This window comes from Chanodichthys erythropterus, chromosome 1, assembly GCF_024489055.1.
Source record: "Chanodichthys erythropterus isolate Z2021 chromosome 1, ASM2448905v1, whole genome shotgun sequence".
NCBI lineage: Eukaryota > Metazoa > Chordata > Actinopteri > Cypriniformes > Xenocyprididae > Chanodichthys > Chanodichthys erythropterus.
This window is the reverse complement of record NC_090221.1, coordinates 8,007,475-8,026,031: the sequence shown is the minus strand read 5'-3', so window position 1 is coordinate 8,026,031 and position 18,557 is coordinate 8,007,475. Positions and strand designations below refer to the sequence as shown.

General features: G+C 37.0%; 1 protein-coding gene across 2 annotated transcripts; it reads left to right on the top strand.

Moving 5' to 3' along the window:
- The first annotated feature begins 1,675 nt into the window (after window positions 1–1,675).
- Window positions 1,676–18,394, top strand: efemp2a (EGF containing fibulin extracellular matrix protein 2a). 2 transcript variants are annotated; one of them, XM_067386217.1, is made up of 11 exons: window positions 1,676–1,857; window positions 7,267–7,388; window positions 7,710–7,758; window positions 9,633–9,845; window positions 10,406–10,528; window positions 11,966–12,082; window positions 14,815–14,934; window positions 15,053–15,172; window positions 15,255–15,381; window positions 15,960–16,155; window positions 17,493–18,394. In XM_067386217.1, exons 4-11 carry the CDS (start codon window positions 9,677–9,679, stop codon window positions 17,652–17,654), a joined length of 1,134 nt encoding a protein of 377 aa, XP_067242318.1. In that variant the 5' UTR covers window positions 1,676–1,857; window positions 7,267–7,388; window positions 7,710–7,758; window positions 9,633–9,676; the 3' UTR covers window positions 17,655–18,394. The 2 variants fall into 2 exon arrangements, with proteins under 2 accessions (XP_067242318.1, XP_067242309.1); XM_067386208.1 differs by having other exon boundaries at window positions 7,267–7,496.
- The last annotated feature ends 163 nt before the right edge of the window (window positions 18,395–18,557 follow it).

The following is an 18,557-nucleotide window of genomic DNA, read 5'->3' as shown; positions in this document are numbered from 1 at the left end:
TTAGTGGTCTTTTAATGGACTTTAATGGACCATTTTAATCACAAATCACTGGTCAGGAAATTAGCAAGAATTGCAGAAATACTGTAGATAAAGCAGCTTGGCACAGAATAACCTTCCCCAACTTGCAGACATCTTTTTACAGGAAGAAGAGTCAGTGTTGTTCCACTCAATGTTAATGGCTCCCAACAATTCATGACAAGTTGAAAAATGTCTCCCAGTTCGTTTGAGTTTAATGTGAGACCAAATATTCACTATAGGGTTCAAATCTGGACTCTGACCAGGCCGAAACATAAGCTTGATGGGCTTGTTCTCAAGCCACTTCTTGGTTTTCTTAGCAATTTGGGCAAGAGCTTTGTCTTGTTGCAAAATAACATCTGATCAAGCCCTTCTGCATTATTCTCACGTACTCCAAAGCATTAAATGGCATTCCCAGTAAAGCTCACCAATACCAGCAGCTAAAAAGCTCCCCACACAATGACACCTCTTCCTCCATGCATTTGTCATTATATTTCTCAGCAGATTTTCAAAGACACCGCTCTGGAGCATCACCATGCAACTTGTGTTTCGTTTTGATTCATCACTTCAGACACAACGTCCCATATTCTGCCATTCTGTCTTTGATGATTTTCTGAGACAGCAATGCCTTTTTAAGTAGTGCATTTGCTTACATTTTGCTAATTTCCTGATCAATTTGGGGTAAGACAATTAAAAGCTTATGACACAACCCTCAAGAACAGTGACAATGAAGAAATATAAAAACAGGAGCTCTTAACATCACAAAAACAGTAATCCTTTAACAGAAGCAGCAGAAATATTCCAAAAAATAACAATTGCAACAAATGATTCTTTGTTCTAACTGTGTATTTGGGGAATTCTGTTTATGCAGTTACAAGTAAATCAGATTTCTTTGGTATTTGTGACTCAAAATTTGTGTATATGCCAAAACTGAATTTCATCAGTGTTGTAGTACATTAGCAGATAAACCTAGTCTTAAAGCCACAAACTCCAATTTTTAATTCATGCTCTGTTGTTTGAGTTTGTGAAGTAAAAGTGTATGAGCAGTAAGAATGCGAGTCTTTCCTTTGACTCTCATTTCTACTTATATCAGCCTGCGAGCACCTCCAGTTTCAATATTTAGACACTGCAAAAAAAGCTAACAACTTTTCCAAGTAGACTTGCGTCCTGTCCTCCCTTTTTTGACTCTACCTCGCCTCCTCTGTCTCTCTCTTTCTCTTTCTAGTTTGCTCTCTAATTTTTGTCTACATTCCACTAGCTTCTCCCAAGCTATAAATATCCAGCCGAATGAAAGGAACAGAGAGAGCGAGAGACCGAAAAAGATGGGAGAGATGAAGGGTGACTTTAGGTGGAGGGGAAAAGAGAGAAAGAAAGTTGTAGGCTGTGGGGGGCGAGTTTAAATGAAACCAGGTGGGGTCTCTGCCTTGGTGTGTTTGTGTGTGTGTGTGCGTGGGGGCTGGTTCATATGTGTGTATGGAGGGGGGTTGGCTTTTCTATCGTTGAGCTGGACACATTTGGAATTTCGGAATTTGGCCCGCAGACCAGGAATTTTCATCCTGGGGGGTCAGGCGAGGGGGGGTCGGGGGGCGGAGGATGGCCGTGCAGGGGGGCTGTATGGGGGTCGGAATGGGCTGTCCCTCTCTCCTCTCTTCCGTCTTTCTCTCCCTTGCATACATTCACAGTCCAGCTGTCCGTCTCCACACTCACTCTATCAGGCTGAGGAGTGAGGACAGAAGAGAAGACGTGCCACCACTGCACAGAAAGAAGCAAGAGAGGGATCCACCGGAAGAAAAGAAGAAAAACCACTGACTTCAAGAACATAGCAGGAAGAAAGCCCGGCCTGTGAGTATAGCATGTTTACGAAAGAAAACCTAATATTGCACTGTAATATAATGTCATCTTGTACTCCAATAGCTGTTGTTTGCATGGGGTCTTTGGGCCATTGTGGATCTGCTCATCTAGCTAAAGCAGAAATGTCAGGCTGAATTGAAGTTATGTCACAGACAGTGGGGCAGAGGGAGAAAGCGATAAAGGGCAGACTAAGGAAAATTTCAACTGGCCGGTTTGCTCCAGGCTGTTTGAAGGGCTGCACACGTCACACTCACTCTCCACGACTACAGACACCACACAGCAGTCTAGAGAGAACAATCAGTCACATTATTCAGCAGATTCCACATCTCCTACCATATCGTATCATCTCATATCTTCCAACATACATAAAGTGTTGTTGTATTTTCTCAGCATTTATTACTCAACCATCATGACGGTTTTACACATCTCTACAAGTGTTGCAAAACTTTCCAATCTCTTTTCCAACCACTGTTTCACAACCAGACTAATGCCATTGACTGTATGTCGTTACTCGAGCCCTGCGGACGTAAAATGGGTGACTTTGTTTAGATAATGTTGCTATTTTTAAACACAAAAAGCTGATTCATACTAACTCCCGTCAGTTTATATGAGCTGGTTTGATGTGAAAGACGCAGCAGAATGGGAACATTACGCAAAGACTCCCAAAGGTTTCTGAGGACACACAAAGGTTGGGGAATTTGTGGTAACACTTGTGTTTACCCGAAAGCCTTTTTGGCCTCCTTTTGGAAGCGCAGGTGTTGTTATAAGAATGAAGGCTCAATAAAATGCCTATGTGACATCAGAACAGGGAACACTGCTTTACTGTACTTACATAGGCCACTGCTGTTACATAATTTGGTTTATGCGTTCTGCTAATTACTTATGTTAGATGTTTTATTTTATATGGCTGGATGCTGACTTGAGCGTTCATTTAAAAGCAGAGAGTGTGACAGAGAGCTGCGATATATCAGACTGGGGGCCTCTGTTATAGACACATTAGTATTTGGTATTTGGAAATATTAATTTGTCATCTCAGGGCAGAACTGCTAAAGTAAGCAACATGAAAGTTGTTAGCATCACTGATGACCAGAAAGAGTCCAGTAGTTGTATAATGTATACACTACCATTCAAAAGTTTGAGGTCAGTAAGATTTTTTTTTAAAGAAATGTATACTTTTATTCAGCAAGGATGCATTACATTGATCAAAAGTGACATTTAAGATATTTATATTTAAAAAAAAAAAAAAAAGCTCTATTCATTAAAATAATATCATGCTTTCCAAGAAAAATATTAAGCAGCAATATTAAACTGTTTTCAACATTGATAATAAAAAGAAATGTTTCATGAGCAGCAAATCAGCATATTAGAATGATTTCTGAAGTATCATGTGACACTTATACGGAAGAGGATTAGGGCCAAGCAATAATAAAAAAATAAAACCATCTCGAGATTAAAGTTGTTAAATTTCAAGAAAAAAGTCGAGATAAAATGTTGAGAATAAACTCGTTAAATTACGAATTTGTTTTCATAATTTAACAACTTTTTTCTCGTAATTTAATGACTTTATTCTCAACATTTTATCTCGACTTTTTTCTCGAAATATAACAAGTTTTTTTCTCGTAATTTAACGAGTTTATTCTCAACATTTGATTTAGACTTTTTTCTCGAAGTTTAACAACTTTAATCTCGAGATGGTTTTATTTTTTTATTATTGCTTGGCCCTAATCCTCTTCCGTACACTTAAGACTGGAGTAATGATGCTTAAAATTCAGCTTTGATCACAGAAATAAATTACATTTTAAAATATATTCACATAGAAACCAGTTATTTTAAACTGTAATAATATTTCACAATTTAACTGTTTTTACTGTATTTTTTTCCCAAATAAATGCAGCCTTGGTGAGCATAAAAGACCTTTAAAACAATAGTGTACTTCAAGCTGTCATAAAAACAGGACAATCTTTAATCTTTTGGATACAGTAACACTGTAGCAATTTAACAACCATTGAGTCACTTCAAAAACATTAATGATGTAAAAGGTTCCACATCTATGGTTCCCCAGTATGACACCTGTGAGAACTGACCCCAAAAAAATCAATGGAAATTTTTTTTTGGAAAATTAGCTAAGAAACAATTAATGCATGTGTCTTTGTAGACAGACATGTTGTTGGGGCCATGAGGGTCCTGACATAAAAACCCCACTTAAGTTTGCACAGGTGGGAGGTAAAGAGGTAATATTCATAAAATTATAAATGCACCAACCAGCAAGGTTTCAAACTGAACCCTGCATGAGTGTTTTGGCCACAATGTCAGATTTCGAATTTAATGCCCAGCTGAGCGCACTGAATTAACCGTAGACATGACACTGGACCAGTGTGAGTGTGTTTATAAGGTTGAGAGAGAGGTAGGAGGAGAGCGTTTGTCATTACATGTGTGTGGTCTCTGCAGTGGTCTGCCCATGAAGTCCGCTCTTTATTACTTGTGTTATTGGCGGTCGTATAATCACTGCAGACTTTACAAAAGTCACGGTACTACTAGCAGCCAACCAAATGTTAAGCAAACAGACGTGCCGTTTCCCATCCAAAAGCACATGGTGCATCTGAAGTGCTCCACATTTAATAAAACGTAGCCATACAATGACCTACTGACTTATTTGCCAAAGAAAATGATTAAATACATCTAAAAATAGTAGAAGAAAAAGTGGGACTCATACAAGGGCATTCTGGGTAACCACTTGACCTTTACAGTGAACCTTAGGGGGGTTCCCGGGAATGTGATACTGTGGGAAACTCAGCGAGTGTCCGGCTGACTGTTATTCAGAATGGTGCCCACATCCTCTCCGCTGGCATTCCAGAAGGTCAAGTGCCACTCAGACAACATGGCAGATGATGTTACCCACGCCTCCACACTGCCCACACTCCGACCAAGCGACTGAACCATGCTCTCGCTGGCCTCAAGTTTGTTTATGATGGTTGATTTCAGGTTTTTCCCAGTCCAATGCAACACCACAGGGACAGCTGTGCTTCCAGATTTTGCAGGATGCTACTTAACTGTAAGTAGCATGTAGGTCAGTCAGTAAGAGTGGGTAATTCACACTGATGAGAGATTTGTGAGCGCGTTTGGATGTCAGTGTGTTTGCGTGTGAAGTTTCTTGTACAGTGGCTACTGTAAGTCGCTTGAATCATTTCTTGCGGTTTGGGAGGAAAAGCACAACAATTCTATCTGGAGGCTGATGCAGCTGAGATAGAATGTGCAGATTTGCACGTCATCCTGCGGTTTGTCGCACTGACTGAGTCAACATGACAATACTTTTAGACTGGACTCTCTGAACTCAAAATAAACAAAAAAAAAAGCTCAATGAGCTAATGTATGGCTCTGTGTCATGTTGGAGCAGCTCTTGTGTTTCTATACTGCACCTGCAAACACCGTTTGTGTGCTGACTCTATGCAAATGTCAATGTATGTGTGTATTTACAGAAAAGAATGCCAGGAAAATAGTGCTGCATTTTAATATGTCTGTGTGATATTTTGTTCTGTGTAAACTGAACAACTTTTCACCCCCCTCAAAGCCAGAAATGTTTTATAAGAATTATAGTTAATATTTCGATTTTTCTTGTGCTGTGAATGAAGAAAGTTTTTATTCAAAGTAAAAAGTGAATTTATTCGTTTTTCCCAATTTGCTAACAATATTAATGCATTAGGTATCATGCATTTATTAATATATCAGTGTGTATTAATCTAGGTTAAAGTTACATGCTATTACATTGCTCACATGTTCAAAAATTGATATTTTCATAATTAATAATTAACAATAATGATTTAATTGTAGTTAAGGATTGTTAGGCTAACAATTCAGTAAATGATCACTTCAAATGGCTACATTAACATTAATTAATGTATTAAAAATTAATTAACAGTTATTATTTTTTTCAAACTTTTAATTAAAGCAAATATTATTACAATAATAGATTACAAATGTAACATTTTTTACATTTTAATGGGTTAGTTCACCCAAAAATGAAAATTCTGTCATTTATTACTTACCCTCATGCCGTTCCACACCCGTAAGACCTTCGTTAATCTTCAGAACACAAATTAAGATATTGTAGTTGAAATCCGATAGCTCCGTGAGGCCTCCATAGGGAGCAATGACACTTCCTCTGTCAAGATCCATAAAGGTACTAAAAACATATTTAAATCAGTTCATGTGAGTACAGTGGTTCAATATTAATATTATAAAGCGACAAGAATAATTTTGGTGCGGCAAAAAAACAAAATAACGACTTATTTAGTGATGACCGATTTCAAAACACTGCTTCAGGAAGCATCGGATCATAAATGAATCATTGTATCGAATCATGAATCGGATCGCGGGTCAAACCCGCCAAACTGCTGAAATCACGTGACTTTGATGCTCCGAACTGCAGATTCGATACACTGATTCACAATGCTCTGATGCTTCTGAAGCAGTGTTTTGAAATCGGCCATCACCCATCACTAAATAAGTCGTTATTTTGTTTTTTTGGCGCACAAAAAATATTCTCGTCGCTTTATAATATTAATATTGAACCACTGTACTCACATGAACTGATTTAAATATGTTTTTAGTACCTTTATGGATCTTGACAGAGGAAGTGTCCATTGCTCCCTATGGAGGCCTCACGGAGCTATCAGATTTCAACTACAATATCTTAATTTATTGAAAAAATGACTTTTCCCAGAATATCTTACTTTTTCCAGTTAAAAAAAAAAAAAACATGGTATCCACTAGCCATTGGGAGGTTGATTATTAGATTTCCAGTGGAGCAGAATACGGCGCCTAGCTAACAAAGAGGTAAAGGATAAAATATCCAGTTGTTTTGAATTAAACTGAGACCAAATTTTTGGTATCCCAAAATAATAAGTTATTATTGGTACTCTATTAAGTACCTTGGAATACTGTGTAAATATCATGGTACATGAACATGATTAACATTAAGTGTTATGTTATAAATCATCTCATACAACAGTACTTTTGTGCACAGCTAAAGATCTTAATCTTTCTGTCTATCTCACAGTGTCCACAGCAGACTATGATCAAGTCTTGTTGATTTTCCTTCACGAAATGACCCAAATTGTCAATAGTTGCAATTTTAATACATCCACTAGGGGGCGTCTGGTAATCAAGCAATTTCAGAGGTCATGTGTATTAAGTGAGTGAACGCCAAATGAGAGGTCCTGACCTTTTACAGTTTATGGTCCTGACATTAGAGTCTGATATCTGCTAAATAAAACCGAAATAAATCACAGTCACAGACATCCATCCTGACCTTTAGTTGTGATTAGTACAGCTGTATCACTTACATGTGTGCTTGAAGCTTGTTTCTGAAGTTTTCTCAAGCTGTTTGTTTCTCATCCACAGGTTTCCCAGTGAACTTTATCGCAGCCTCATCGCTCTACCGGCGTGCGTGCGCGTGCACATCTGTCTGATCCCAACACTCTTGGAGGTGTTTTTGTGTCTGTGCTCATCAGAGCCTGTTGAAGGTGTGTGTGAGGATGCGGCCCGGGTGTGTTTTGGTCTTTTGTGTGTGCATCTCTGTGTTTCTCCGTCGCGCTATTTCACAGCCACCCACAGAAACTGACACCTACACGGTAAGGAGGAACGAAACCTTCCCCTGTCTCTCTCCCTCCTATCTCTCTCTAAATAAATCATCATAAACTATGTTACATCATTTAATATCATCTTCATATCTTATATTACACACAGGCTACTGTACTTTGTGTAGATATTCGATTTATAGTTATAAATACCTAGCCTATAAAACGTTATATGCACTAATTCGTGTGGTTTTTTTTTTTATGTAGGAATGTACAGATGGATATCACTGGGATCCACAGACTCAGCACTGCAAAGGTAAAACATCTTCAAATTCAAAGGGTCCCTATGCAGTGTGCTGTGCTGACTGAGGATATCTGTAGACTTAAAGGCACAATATGTAAGATTTTTGGATTAAAAATATCCAAAAACCTCTAGAACAATGTTATATATTTTGTTGACTTGTGTACTTACATTATCCCAAATGTTTCCAAGAATGTTTAAATCCAGAGAAATAAGCAATGTTAACCAGGACACAGACCAAGTCCGTGGGACGCCTATCAATGACATCATACCCATGTTACATCAAACCCCTCGGTTTTATTTTGTAGAAACACCAAAGATGGTGATATATTATATGTTTTATAAGACAGATGAGCAACTGTTTTGATGGATACATTCATGTCATCATGACAGAAAACGAATGATTGTTATATAGCTTAACACATAGTAGCCCCCGAGTGAATGCAGAGTAGCACTATAACACACAAATGTATCTAATATGATAAACAGCGCTGCCTTACCCCACATACATGTGACTGGAAAAAGCAGAAGCGGCAACTGTGGCATAATAAAAGTTTTGCGCTCGAGGCGTGTTTCATGCTTGTCTCTCATTAGCAATCGCTCCAGCGGCCTCGTTCAGCTCCATCATCACTCGGCCCTGCGCTGCTGCATACTATAGTAACGTTAATAATCTTATCCATGAACATGATTTCTGCCTGAGTCCCATCCTAATTCTTTTCCATCGGCTGTGAGGTGAAGACCACATCTCCCAAGATTCCACATTCATTCTCAGCATCATAAAGCTTCGCCTTTGCTTTAAATAAGCGACCTCTAGCGGCGAAAATTTACATAGTGTGCCTTTTAATTTAATTAAAGATAAGCTAATATAAAATACCTTTATATAAAAAATTTTAAACAATATATATATATATGATAAAATTAATGCATTAGGTATATACATATATAAATACACATATATACGTGTATATATATATATATACACAATACAATAAAAACGTAGTAAATACACATATAATGTGTATTTATATAAAATATACACACAGTTTGGGGTCAGTAATATATATTTTTTAAGAAATTAATACTTTTAATCAGCAAGAACACATTAACACATTTAATTAATCAAAAGTGACAGTAAAGACATTTATAATGTTACAAAATATTTATTTTTAACTTTGTTTATCAAATAGAATTAAGCCATATTAAGTTTCCTCAAAAAATATTAAGCAGTACAACTGTTTTCAACATTGATAATATTAAGAAATGTTTCCTTGAGCAACATTTCATAAATCATGAAGGATCATGTGACACTGAAGACTGGAATAATGATGCTGAAAATTCAGCTTTGTTCACAGGAATAAATTACATTTTAACATATATTAAAACAGTTATGCATATATTAAAAACAGAAAGCAGTTATTTTAAAAATAGATTTATAAATAAAGGTCGTACTTTATTTTAGAGTGTCATTGTTACATATGTTACATGAAGTTACTATAGTAATAACTGTAAATTATGCATAATTACATGTAACTAACCCTAAACCAAACCAAACCCTAATCCTAAACCTATAGTAAGTACATGTAGTTACTTAATATTACTCAGGATGTATAATTACATTGTAACAAAGACACCTTAAAATAAAGTGCAACCCAAATAAATGCAAAAACTAAGAGACTTTTGGACTGTAGTGTATATTATATATTTAAATTAATAAAATTTGACAGTCTGAAAACTTAAATTTAGTTTTAAATGACTGTTCCATTAGTAGTTTATAATATATGTATGACTTCTTAACTGTTATGTGACACATGGTCATTATGGCATTCAAACAGAGTGTATTTTTTACCCACAAACACCTGTGTATCCTCCTTCAAATATGTGTCTGGCAGATATAAATGAATGTGAGACAATCCCAGAGGCCTGTAAGGGAGAGATGAAGTGCTTCAACCACTATGGTGGATACCTGTGCCTCCCTCGCTCGGCCTCGGTCATCCCTGCCTCTGATCCGCCCAACCAGGTCCACCCCAGCCTAGAGAACACGGCCAGCGAGTCATTCAACTTGTGCCCTCAAGGGTTTGAGCCCCAGGGAGACAGCTGCGTGGGTGAGTGTGTGAAAACGAGTGTGTGTTTTCAGAACAGGTGTCAGACAGCCTGTGAGTGTGCAGGAATCAGCTATTGTAATCAGTAGCATGCCTTTGTAGAGAGTCATGTGTTTCTGGATAAAAACGCAAATCAAAATCAGTGTTGTGAATGGGATGGGGATGGTGGGGAGGGTTATTGCATGCAATGTTTTAGTTTTGACTGTTAGCGCTTGAATGACTCAGGCACAAACAGGTGGTCAGGGGAAACGGTCAGCTAGTTTTTGCGCTCAGACAACTGTGGGAGTCTTGCTGAAGTCTTGGCAGGGGGCTGGTCTGCAGGGGGTCGAAGAATTTACTAAGACTGAGGCATCCCAGCTGTCGTCTACCGTCAAAAGGAAGCGGATACAGATAACGTTACTCAAGACGTTACTTCCCATGAGCAGTGAACCGATAAATGCTGCAATAACTACATTCCAGAGTTATGCTAGATCCAATGCTATAAACTGAGAAGAAAAGGCAAGATAATAACCGAGCCAGAGATGTATCCATAATAAATTTCCATGATTGTCTCACAAAAACAGATGTGGATGAGTGTGAACGGGACAGTCACGACTGCCAGCCCAGTCAGCAGTGTTTCAATACAGAAGGCTCCTTCTCCTGCCAGTGTCCAGATGGGTATCGCAAAGTGGGCACAGAATGCATCGGTGAGAAATGAAACGCCTGTCGTTTTGTAGCAATACAACGACATCTTTATTTATTCATACTCATGTCGTTCCAAGCCTTCGATTGTGAAAAAGATGTTTGCTTCAATGTCCTGATTGTGCACTTGTAGAGTACTTCAAATCTTAATCATGTGATGTGAAGTGATTTCAAATAATAGTTAAAATTATAGTTATTATTATACTTTAAGTGTGCTAAATTGCAACTTCATCATTCCAAATGTGTAATTATAAACTTATGTAAACCCATTACGTACAAGTTTCAGTAAAAATTACATTTAAATATATTTTAGTTTACCATAAATGCTTGTTAGTACATTCGGCTGTACACTTAAGCATATTGTTTTAAAAAGTGTATTATTTGCATCATAAGTTCTCTTTTGAAAAGAATTCTAAGGTGTACTTTTCCCAGAAGGGTTTCTTTGTTTCAGAAATGCTTCAGAAACGACTCAAATCAAGAGTATTACAAATGGCTTGTGGATATTATACAAAAGATTCATTTGAGGAATGGACCAAAATGTAAACCATACAATTTTCCCTTTAGGTTAGTTGCAGTACCTCAAAAGATATTACTAGCTTGACAAGAGCTAATATTATCTTTAAATATGATAATTTAACTCATGTTAATTGATATATTATCTTAATTTGGTATCTGTTATTATCTAAATGATAATATTACAGTAGCTCAGTAGCTCTGATTAAAGATTACCACGACAATAGCAATGTGCTCTAACAAAGTAAATAGGGTCAATTTTGATTTCATGAGGGCTTTAAGTGAATTAAAGACACTAAATTATCCATAGGTGTGAATGTGTGTGTCCCAAGCCATGTAATGGGGAGGGTTGGGGACAGACCTGGCAACCTACCCCGGAAAAATCATTGCCAAGAAAATTCATGGCCAGAGATTCTTTGGCAAGTGATGGCCATAGAATCACCAAGAGATGGATACAACTGAAATGGTAATATGTAGATAATCTAAATATTAACATTTAATATTTACAAATATCTATAAATATAACTTTAAAATAGTTATCTGTAATCCTTTTAAACCTTAGGAATTTTGTATCCACACCTATTAATGTCAAGTCAAGTCACCTTTATTTATATAGCGCTTTTTACAATGCAGATTGTGTCAAAGCAGCTTTACAGTGAAAACAGGGAAACAATTTTGGCTGCACAGCAGCTCTAGAAGAAAATGGTGTCATTGTCCAGCTTAAGTAAGTTCACTATTGAATGTAATCAATTCAATTTACTAAGTTGTTCCCATGGTTAAGTCCCAGAGTGGCTACCACTGTTTGAGCGAAGTGTGCCTTAAATAACATAAAATGGTGAAATGATCTGTCATTGTCTGTCCAATCATACCAATGAGGAATTTTAAAAAAATGCTTTTGTAATCTAATTTTATGTTTTCATACTTTTCAGACATTGACGAGTGCCGGTACCGCTACTGTCAACATCGCTGTGTTAATGTCCCTGGCTCATTCTCCTGCCAGTGTGAGCCTGGTTTCCAGCTGGCTGGCAACAATCGTTCCTGTATTGGTAAGCCAACCCACACTGTTACTCCCACGCCCCGTTTTGCCATACCCTGAGTCATAGGCCAACCCACCCCATACACACACACACACACACACGCACACACGCACACATACAAGCACTCAGAATCCAAACCCACGTACTTACACAACTCCATCCTACACCTCATTTTCTTTGAGTAAGGGCCAAAATATAAACCAGTAAAAGAGCACTTTGTGCAAGGAGGAAAACGAGACATTGAGACATTAATGTCAGTGTGAACAGTTGTTTGCAGCACATTTTACTTTTATAATTACATGTATTTCCAAGTGAAACAGGATATTCAACATGGGAAAAAAAAAGTAGAATGGGACTTTGATTGGAATTGTTTGTGCAAGAATGGAGTCGGAGTCAGGAAGAATGCCATTTTGCTATTTAAAGTCCCCCTGTAGTCAATAATTTTACCACTTAAAACTCATCTTTGATCACGTAAATTAAACATTTTATTTTCCTGTGAAAAAAATTATTCATGCCTTAAAGGTGATAGAGAGGATTTTTTTGTCGACTGAGAATCCAAAGACTGTTTTTGAAATTTCAAAGGAACACCTCCCAAAACTGGTGCACGAGTGTTTACCACCGGCATTCGCTGTGTCGTGTTAGTGGATTCATTATGTCGGACTCACCGCAGTTAACTCATAATCTGTCTCCTGACAAAAACATTGCATGCGGCGCCTGTGGAGTGTGGAAAGTTACTGGAGCGCGCAACCGTGCACGTCTCGCACAAGGAACGTCACGGCAGTGATTGACAAGCCAGAGGGTCTATCGTTTACGCGATGATCGTGTAAACGATTGGCTGATGTTTTTAAGGCCCTACCTCGTGCACAGATGATGTATATTAATATTATTCCTTTCAGTGCACCTAATAAATAGTCTTTTATCAGTTAGTAAAGACAGTTTCAAGTAATATTGCAAAAATATATAAAACAAAACATCCTATTTAGCACCTTAAAATTGCTTGAATGTAACTCTACACCCTTGCTTCATTTAGTATACGCGGATCTATGGATCTATCTATCTACATGATTTTCAACAATTTATCAACAGAAAAATATACCGGGATAACCTTCTTTTGAGACTCCCTTGCTTCAGAACAGCTATAGTTAATGAAATGCTAAAACCCACTCGTACATTGATGTAATTGGTTACAAGGTAGTTTGTGACGTCAGAAACACCAGCGATTTCAAACTGCATCGTTAGTTCACTGCAGTTTTAAAGAGAAAATACACAACAATGGTGTTGAATTTGGTTTGTCTTAAAGCATATTAAAATAACCACATAGACATATAAACAACATTAAAAACTTGATTTTCACCACAGGAGAACATTAAAGGTGCCCTAGAATTAAAAATTGAATTTTCCTCGGCATAGTTAAATAATAAGAGTTCAGTACATGGAAATGACATACAGTGAGTCTCAAACTCTATTGTTTCCTCCTTCTTATATAAATCTCATTTGTTTAAAAGACTTCCGAAGAACAGGCGAATCTCAACATAACACCGACTGTTACGTAACAGTCTGCATCATTAATATGTATGACCCCAATATTTGCATATGCCAGCTCATGTTCAAGGCATTAGACAAGGGCAGCCAATATTAACGTCTGGATCTGTGCACAGCTGAATCATCAGACTAGGTAAGCAAGCAAGAACAATAGCGAAAAATGGCAGATGGAGCAATAATAACTGACATGATCCATGATATCATGATATTTTTAGTGATATTTGTAAATTCTTTCTAAATGTTTCGTTAGCATGTTGCTAATGTACTGTTAAATGTGGTTAAACTTACCATTGTTTATTACTGTATTCACAGAGACAAGAGCCGTCAAATTTTTAAACACTTGCAGTCTGTATAATGCATAAAAACAACTTCATTCTTTATAAATCTCTCCAACAGTGTAGCATTAGCCGTTAGCCACGGATCACAGCCTCAAATTCATTCAGAATCAAATGCAAACATCAAAATAAACACTGTACTTACACGATTAGACATGCTGCATGACGAACACTTTGTAAAGATCCATTTTGAGGGTTATATTAGCTGTGTGAACTTTGTTTATGTTGTTTAAAACAAACGCGAGCTCTTGGGGCGTGGAGCACCAGATTTAAAGGGCCACACACCCTGAATCGGCTCATTTATAATGATGCCCCAAAATAGGCAGTTAAAAAAAAAAATCTATGGGGTATTTTGAGCTGAAACTTCACAGACACATTCAGGGGACACCTTAGACTTATATTACATCTTTTAAAAAAAAGTTTTAGGGCATCTTTAATATTATCCAGTAGTCTGAGAGGCCAAAGTAATTTCAGTAGAAAATGCTTTTTTATTAAAATTTTTTCATGTTGATTAAGTCTTTTAATTTAAAGTTATTAGGGTGATATTGTTATTAATGTTTTTTTTGTCTGTAGAATAATAGGACGTAGCCCCTTTAAGAACAGAGCGCCCTTCACCTTTTTTCTCTCCCAGGGGAGACAAAATGTGCAACAAAATAAAACAGAACTTTTCTTCAGAACCTCCTTTAGGGTATCATTATGAACTGAGTTTGATATGGTTAGCCACTTAAAATTATTAGGTATTAATGGCATCAAAAATGGATTATCTGACTGCCTTTTTTTAGTAACTGCAGTCCTTCACTGCTTGCCTTGTGCTCAATGTTTTCATATATGATCCCGTCTGCTTTGTCATTCTGTTTCGCTCAGATGTTGATGAGTGTGGCATGGGGGCCCCCTGCAGTCAGAGGTGTTATAACACATACGGGACGTTCCTGTGTCGATGTGAGCAGGGTTATGAGCTGGGGCCAGATGGCTTTGCCTGCAATGGTAAGCTGGGAGCAAACACAAACCAATGTGAAAAGCTAAAATAAATATACATATTTGTGAAAAATATTTATGCAACTTTCAACTGGAGCAACTGATCATATTCATTGTCTGTCTACAGACATAGACGAGTGCAGCTACTCCAGTTACCTGTGCCAGTATCAGTGTGTTAATGAGCACGGCAAATTCTCCTGTGTCTGTCCTGATGGCTATCAGCTCCTGAGCACACGCCTCTGCCAAGGTTAATGCTCTCTCACTGAACACTCTGCTTCCCAGTTCACTCAGGAAAAAAGATAGACATTCTTTATTTTCTTTCAATCTAGACATAAACGAATGTGAGACAGGAGCTCATCAGTGCTCTGATGGACAGACTTGTGTGAACATTCATGGAGGTCACAAATGTGTCGACAACAAAAGCTGTCAGGAACCCTATGTGCAAGTGTCCGAAAAGTAAGTGAACAATTTGTAAATACCACAGGCACTTGCAGGCTATTCATTTCACAGTTATGAGAGATATTTTCCTCTTCATTAATTGTCTATAGTTCATCAGTAGTGCCTATTTGAGACATACCTGACATGGTTTCTCAAATCGCCTGGTTTATTTTTCCACATCTCAGGCCAGTTCTTGAGTCTGTGCCTCTGAGCATGTCTCAACATTATCTGCAAAGTTCCACAAGCTTTTAATGAATAACAGGTGGTCAGGCATTTCTGAAGAAATATTTGGCTAGATGGATGGCATCCAAAATTTTAAGCCAATTTGCTGGACATATGGTACACATTCTTCTATAATTTGGTACAGTTGTGGCTAACACAGTTATTAGTCATGCAAAAACATGACCTAGTGGGTGAAAACAATACTATTTACTATATTCAGTTCAATTTAGTCTAAATCAGTCCAGTCCTGTAAAATTTTGTTTATACATTTCAGAACAGATCAGTTCAAATCTATTCAATTCACTTTCGTTTAGTGCTGAAACCTTTTACAGTCAGTCTTTCCGGACTGATATCGTTGTCTCTCTTCATTGCAGTCGCTGTACGTGTCCTGTCACAAAGCCCAGCTGTCGAGACATGCCCTACTCCATTGTGCATCGCTACATGAGCATCACATCTGAGCGCACCGTCCCCTCAGACATCTTTCAGATCCAGGCTACCAGTGTCTATCCTGGAGCCTATAACACCTTCCGCGTCCGCTCTGGAGATGACAATGGAGATTTTTACATCAGGGTATGTTTAAGTTTTAATTACTGCATATTCTGAAAGAGTACCTTAAATTGGTGTATAATATTATTATACTGAAAACTGCCATTCATTTTGGTTTTTGGTTCTTTTAGCAATTAATTAATTAATTAATCAATTAATCTTGTTTTCTAGTACAATGATGCAAACACCCTCAAAACAAGCTAAATTTATGTATTGAATAAAGTAAAATCTTTCTAACCTTATTGGCAAAATATGTTCTTGGTCTTTTTTTATGTTTTAGAAGCTGCATTTATTTGATTAAAAATACAGTTAAAACAGTAGTTTTGTTAATTATTATTACAAATTAAATACTATTTAAAATAATTGCTTTCTATTTTAATGTATCTTAAAATGTAACTTATTCCTGTGACGGCAAAGCTGATTTTTCAGCATCATTACTCCACTCTTTGGCATCACATGATCCTTCATGATCCAAATCATTCTAATATGATGATTTGCTGCTCAAAAAACATTTATTATTAATACCAGTGTTGAAAAAAGTTGTGCTGCTTATTATTTTTGTGGGAACAGTGATATATTTTTTAGTATTATTTGATTAATAGAAAGTTCAAAAGAAGTGTTTTTTAAAAAATAAATCTATTATTTTGTAACAATATAAATATCTTTACTGTGACCTTTCATCAATTTAATGTATCCTTGCTGTAAAAAAAAAAAAAAAAAAAAATTATATATATATATTTTATATAAAAAAATGTTATGTGACCCTGGACCACAAAACCAGTCATAAGTCGCACAGGTATATTTGTAGCAATAGCCAACAATAATTACGTATGGGTCAAAATGATCTATTTTTCTTTTATGCCAAAAATAATTAGGATATTAAGTAAAGATCATGTTCCATGAAGATATTTTGTACATTTCCTACTGTAAATCCATCAAAAATGTATTTTTGTGAGTGGATATGCATTGCTGAGGACTTCATTTGGACAACTTTAAAGGTGATTTTCTCAATATTTTTTATTTTTTTTTGCACCCTCAGATTCCAGATTTTTAAATAGTTGTATCTCAAACAAATATTGTCCTAACAAACCATACATCAATGGAAAACTTATTTTTTTAGCCTTCAGATGATGTATAAATCTCAATTTTAAAAAACTGACCCTTATGACTGGTTTTGTGGTCCAGGGTCACGTATAGTTAAACTTGATATAAATGGCAGTGTATATACAAATATTAAAAGTCACAGTGTTCTGTCCATGAAATCAAGAAGACTTCTTTGATTAGTGCCATCAAGACTAATACATTTCTCACACAGCCAAGTTTTGGAAGTGATCTTGTGCCTGTCATGTGTTTTTCCTCAGCAAATCAACAACATCAGTGCCATGCTTGTTCTTGCCCGTGCCGTGAAAGGCCCCAGAGAGTACGTGCTGGATTTGGAGATGGTTTCGGTCAACCCGCTCATGAGCTACCACACCAGTTCTGTCCTGCGCTTAACCATCTACGTTGGGCCTTATGCTTTTTAACTGAAAAAGATGTAGAGATGCCTAGAGAGGAAAAGGGGTGGAAGAGTGGAAGCACTGATTGATTCATCCAACAAGGAGGGCTTATGAGCTGGATATGTCTGCCAAATGACAGACATCATTTCCAAGATTGTACAGAAGTCATTCTCATGAGAGATGTACCAACCTATTAAATTTCTACATCGTAATTAATAATAAAAAAGGCTATTAGAGACAGGCACTATATTTTAAGGACAAAATGTCTACAATATAATAACTCACTATATTATGTCATATGGAAAATGGCAAAGTTACCAGCTGCACTATGACTCCAAACCTGCTGTACATCCTATGTAAACTGTCTTTTGTCATTTCTAAATGCCTCTTTCTCAGGATGAGGGGTGCAGCTCTGCAGACTCATTCCTCTGGTTTGCTCTTCCAGTTCAGAAGTCAGCAATAATAATTAATCCCTCCTTTTCAAATAGATGTAGCAATAACAATATCAAGGCTGTAAAAAATATCTCTGTATTTTCTTAGTGTCAAAAGCTTCTGTTAATGTTCCACTATGTATAATCCATCTCTATTGTTGTTATTCATTGTTGTAATTCAGTAACCACTCAGTCATTCCAAACCTCTACTCCACCAGCACCACCATCAATAATGCTCACATTATTTTGTGTTGGGTTTATTTTATTTTATTTTTTTTATACCATGCTGCCATTGTTGTATTTTCAATCCTGGATTTATTACTGTAATAAATTTGATAAGACTATAAAAATCTGGCTCCAGATCCACATATGTTTGCATTCCCGCAGGGATGTGTTCTTGGCATTTCTCAGCTATGCGTCTTCTTCCGCCTAATGGAAAGTCTCGCTCACGTGCCCTGCTTAACCCTTCCACCCACCCTTCCGATCTCTTGAGTCATCT

Bases quoted from the DNA above. Each gene is read 5' to 3' on its own strand.
- efemp2a (XM_067386208.1), top strand. From the start codon at position 7,401: ATGCGGCCCGGGTGTGTTTTGGTCTTTTGTGTGTGCATCTCTGTGTTT. The intron at 10,529-11,965 runs GTGAGAAATGAA...CATACTTTTCAG, and splicing joins AGTGGGCACAGAATGCATCG to ACATTGACGAGTGCCGGTAC. The intron at 16,156-17,492 runs GTATGTTTAAGT...GTTTTTCCTCAG, and splicing joins ATGGAGATTTTTACATCAGG to CAAATCAACAACATCAGTGC.